Genomic DNA, 3951 nt, shown 5'->3' on the forward strand with positions numbered 1-3951 from the left:
TCAGGACCCGTTCCACTTATAAAACTGATCAGGACCCGTTCCAATTATAAAACTGATCAGGACCCGTTCCACTTATAAAACTGGTCAGGACCCGTTCCACTTATAAAACTGATAAGGACCAGTTCCAATTATAAAACTGGTCAGGAATTATAAAACTGCTAACTGATCCCTTTTATTTACAAAACTGCTCTTTTCCAGTCTAATATTGATGAGGGGTGCATTCCATTTAGATTGAAGTGAAATATATTTTACAACCATTACAGACTGAATTTTCATCCAGCAGAGCTAGCTGTAGCTTGGTCCACAGGGGGAACCGACGATAGGTGTGTAAATCATTAATTAGCAAGTAGCTAGCGCGTCTGGAATGTGCACCGTCTGGGGGGTAAGTGGTTGATGTGTGAGGCAGTAACCAAGGCGTCAGACAGTCGTTGAAAAGAGATGGATGTTCCCCTTTTCAAATTAAAACCCTGGAACTAAAATGCATCTCTGTTGCGTTGCAGAGCTTTACATGTGAATAAAATCCCTCCACACTTGAGAGTGATCTGTTTACATGCTAATAGATGCACAAAGAAGCTCACGCTAGCTGCTAATTTGTCGTGGGCTGGACACACACAAGACATCAGCAGGTCTACTGGTGTTTCTGTAGCATTTAGGAGCTTTAATTTATTTATTATTCAGGCATCAACATGGCTGGGATTCACTTAAAAAGCTCAGGTTGAGCTAAGCTAAAGGTTTCTACCAATAAAAACAGGAAACATCGACTAGCTTGCTAGGTATTATTGCAGGCATGTTGTTCTTTTTATAGAGATTATCTGTGTTTTGCATGCGTTGGTGTAGAACCCGTTTATCACGGTGGACACTTAGCTTTTAAAAACATTATTTAAATCGTCGCCTGATGCCCACCGATAAACTTATGAGAAAATCTGATGTATAAAATCACCCCTGTAGAAGTGAAAGTACTTTTCAGTTCACGCCACCTGTATCTCTGGTTGAATTTTGAATCCTGCTGTTCTTATAGATACGTTCATTTTTGTTCCTCCGTTAAAATATTACAATGATTTTATACTGTCAGCTGGAAGCTTCTGAGCATCTGTTGCGCCCTCTGGTGGCCACTTTAAGCACGTCGGCTCAAATCAGAAAATATTTTTAAAAACTTTATAATGGAGATTGTTATTACTGTAAATTAGGACAATAAATTGATTACTAATTTGGTGATTCCATGATTCAAAATAGACACGAATGCACTGATTTGACATATTCGAGCCGATATTGATATCGCAGTTATGGCTGATATTTCCATCCATCCATCCATCCATCCATCCATCCATCCATCCATCCATTTTCTTCCTCTTATCCGGGGTCGGGTCGCGGGGGCAGCAGCTTCAGAAGGGAGGCCCAGACTTCCCTCCCCAGCCACTTCTTCCAGCTCCTCCAGGAACCCCAAGGCGTTCCCAGGCCAGCCGAGAGACAAAGTCCCTCCAGCGTGTCCTGGGTCTCCCCTCCTCCCGGTGGGACCTGAACTCCTCACCAGGGAGGCGTCCAGGAGGCATCCTGACCAGATGCCCGAGCCTCAACTGGCTCCTCTCGACGTGGAGGAGCAGCGGCTCTACTCTGAGTCCCTCCCGGATGACTGAGCTTCTCTCTCTAAGGGAGAGCCCAGCCACCCTGCGGAGGAGGAAACCCATTTCAGCCGCTTGTACCCGTGATCTCGTTCTTTCGGTCATGACCCAAAGCTCATGACCATAGATGAGGGTGGGAACGTAGATCGACCGGTAAATCGAGAGCTTCGCTTTTTGGCTCAGCTCTCTCTTCACCACGACGGACCGGTACAGCGCCCGCTTCACGGCAGACGCTGCCCCAATCCGCCTGTCGATCTCCCGCTCCCTTCTTCCCTCATTCGTGAACAAGATCCCCAGATACTTAAACTCCTCCACTTGAGGCAGGACGACCCCCCTGACCCGGAGAAGGCACTCTACCCTTTTCCGGCTCAAGACCATGGCCTCGGATTTGGAGGCACTGAGCCTCATCCCGGCCGCTTCACACTCGGCTGCGAACCGCTCCAGTGAGAGCTGCAGATCACGTTCCGATATTTCCTGATCTTACATTTACTTTTCCCTCCCCTCAGGTGCAGGAGCTGGTCCTGGACAACTGCCGCTCCAGTGAGGGGAAGATCGAAGGAATCACAGAGGAGTTCTCCAACCTGGAGCTGCTCAGCCTCATCAACGTCGGCCTGACCAGCGTAGCGGACATCCCCAAACTGGACAAGCTCAAAAAGGTGAGATCTATTCAGAATCGTCTGGCAGCAATAAGCCGATGTTTCTGCAGAGTGTAACTTTTATAAATGCTGAAACGAGACAGATGATCTGTGGGGGGGGAAAAACGAGCTCCTCCACCTTCACCCAGCGCTGACGGGAAACGACCAATCAGAGCCAGGAGGCGGGACTTAGTGCTGTCAATCACCTTTACTCTGTTAYGCTGCAGCTAGCAGAGAATGATGTAAATGCTAATGCTAGTTAGCAGTCATCAGTGATGGCATAAATCTAAAAAAAAATCTCAAATTTTGTCAAAATTGCTAGAGGAAAATCTGGTTTTGAGTTCAAAAGTTCTAAATGTTTGTTTTTGAACATTTTTGACTTTTGAAACATTTTCTAAAGGTTTTTTTTTAATTAAAAAAAAAGGTTCTGAGATTAATCTACAAATATTTTTGAGAAAAATTATGGACTAGAAAACAAGAGTGAGGAGAGCCGAACCGTAACGGTTAGTTGTTTCTCTGCCAACTGCACAGTTAGTGGCGAGTACACTAGGTTGATTGACAGCACTAAGCCCCTCCTTCTGGCTCTGGCTGGTTTGTTTTCATGCGTTTCTCCTGATAGCAGATCGAGTTTTTCACCTGTTCTCATAAACACGTCGTTATAAAAGTTTCACGCTGCAGTTTTAAATGATCCGCTGATCTGTGAGGTTCGTTGTGACGTTGAGAACATTTTTCCGCTGCAGAGTCACTTTAAATCCCACTAAATGCTTTAATTTCTCCCCCCACCCCCCTCTGTGTCTGCAGCTGGAGCTGAGTGATAACAGGATATCAGGCGGACTGGAGGTTCTGGCTGAGCGGCTCGTCAATCTGACACACCTCAACTTGAGCGGCAACAAGTTCAAAGACATCAGCACGCTGGAGCCGCTGGTAGGTCTCCAGTTCGGTTGGTTAACGACGGACTGGGTTAGCTTACCGTCGGGCTTCAAACTGGAATATTGGAGCATTCTGACGCAACGACTTCTTTTCTTTTCTAAGAAAAATGACAGGAAGTTCTTTCAAATCCCTTCTGTGACTTGAATTAACGGCAGGCTGCAATTATTTTTAATAGCTTAATTACGAGAATGTAGTCATAATATTAGCTGAGTGAAGACACAGTTTAGTTTTTTGTTTTAAGTATCTGAATTGATGCCGACGTAGAGCGATCCGGCCCCAATCATTCCAGGGCTTTTGACCAATCAGCGTTCCAAGTACAGAACTCTTGACAGTACTGACAGCGTCTATCATAGAAAACACGCTGGGGTCAGAGAGATTTTGAGGAATATAGTAGATAATCACTGTCTAAGTTGTCAGTGGGGAATATGAAATCCCGACAGCCGTTACCCAGAACGTGTAGAGGGCAGAATGCAATTTATTACATTTTCAAGCTCAAAAAGGAGCCTGAATGAAATGGATCATGGACTGGAGTCCACCTCACGTSCAGTTGAATGAAACTGATGGACGGAAACTACCAAGTTAGTCAGCACCACCAAAGGACCCGGGAGGAAACGTCCCATTTTTTTGTTATAACGACACTTACTGATGGCTCTGTGCTAACGACTCAGGCTCCTTACAAACAACTCAGGCTCCGTGCTAATGACTCCATGCTAACGACTCAGGCTCCTTACAAAAGACTCGGCTCCGTGCTAACGACTCCATGCTAA

General features: G+C 45.7%; 1 protein-coding gene across 2 annotated transcripts in view; it reads left to right on the top strand.

The window, feature by feature from the left end:
* The window catches only part of LOC103480858 (acidic leucine-rich nuclear phosphoprotein 32 family member B-like), a 10167-nt gene that overhangs the window by 1911 nt on the left and 4305 nt on the right, over nucleotides 1-3951 (top strand). For both annotated transcript variants that reach the window (XM_008436058.2, XM_008436057.2), the window contains exons 2-3: nucleotides 2126-2275; nucleotides 3056-3178. In XM_008436058.2, coding sequence (XP_008434280.1) covers nucleotides 2126-2275; nucleotides 3056-3178 — 273 coding nt within the window. The remainder of the gene's footprint in view (nucleotides 1-2125; nucleotides 2276-3055; nucleotides 3179-3951) is intronic.

This window comes from Poecilia reticulata, linkage group LG18 (assembly GCF_000633615.1).
Source record: "Poecilia reticulata strain Guanapo linkage group LG18, Guppy_female_1.0+MT, whole genome shotgun sequence".
Lineage (NCBI taxonomy): Eukaryota > Metazoa > Chordata > Actinopteri > Cyprinodontiformes > Poeciliidae > Poecilia > Poecilia reticulata.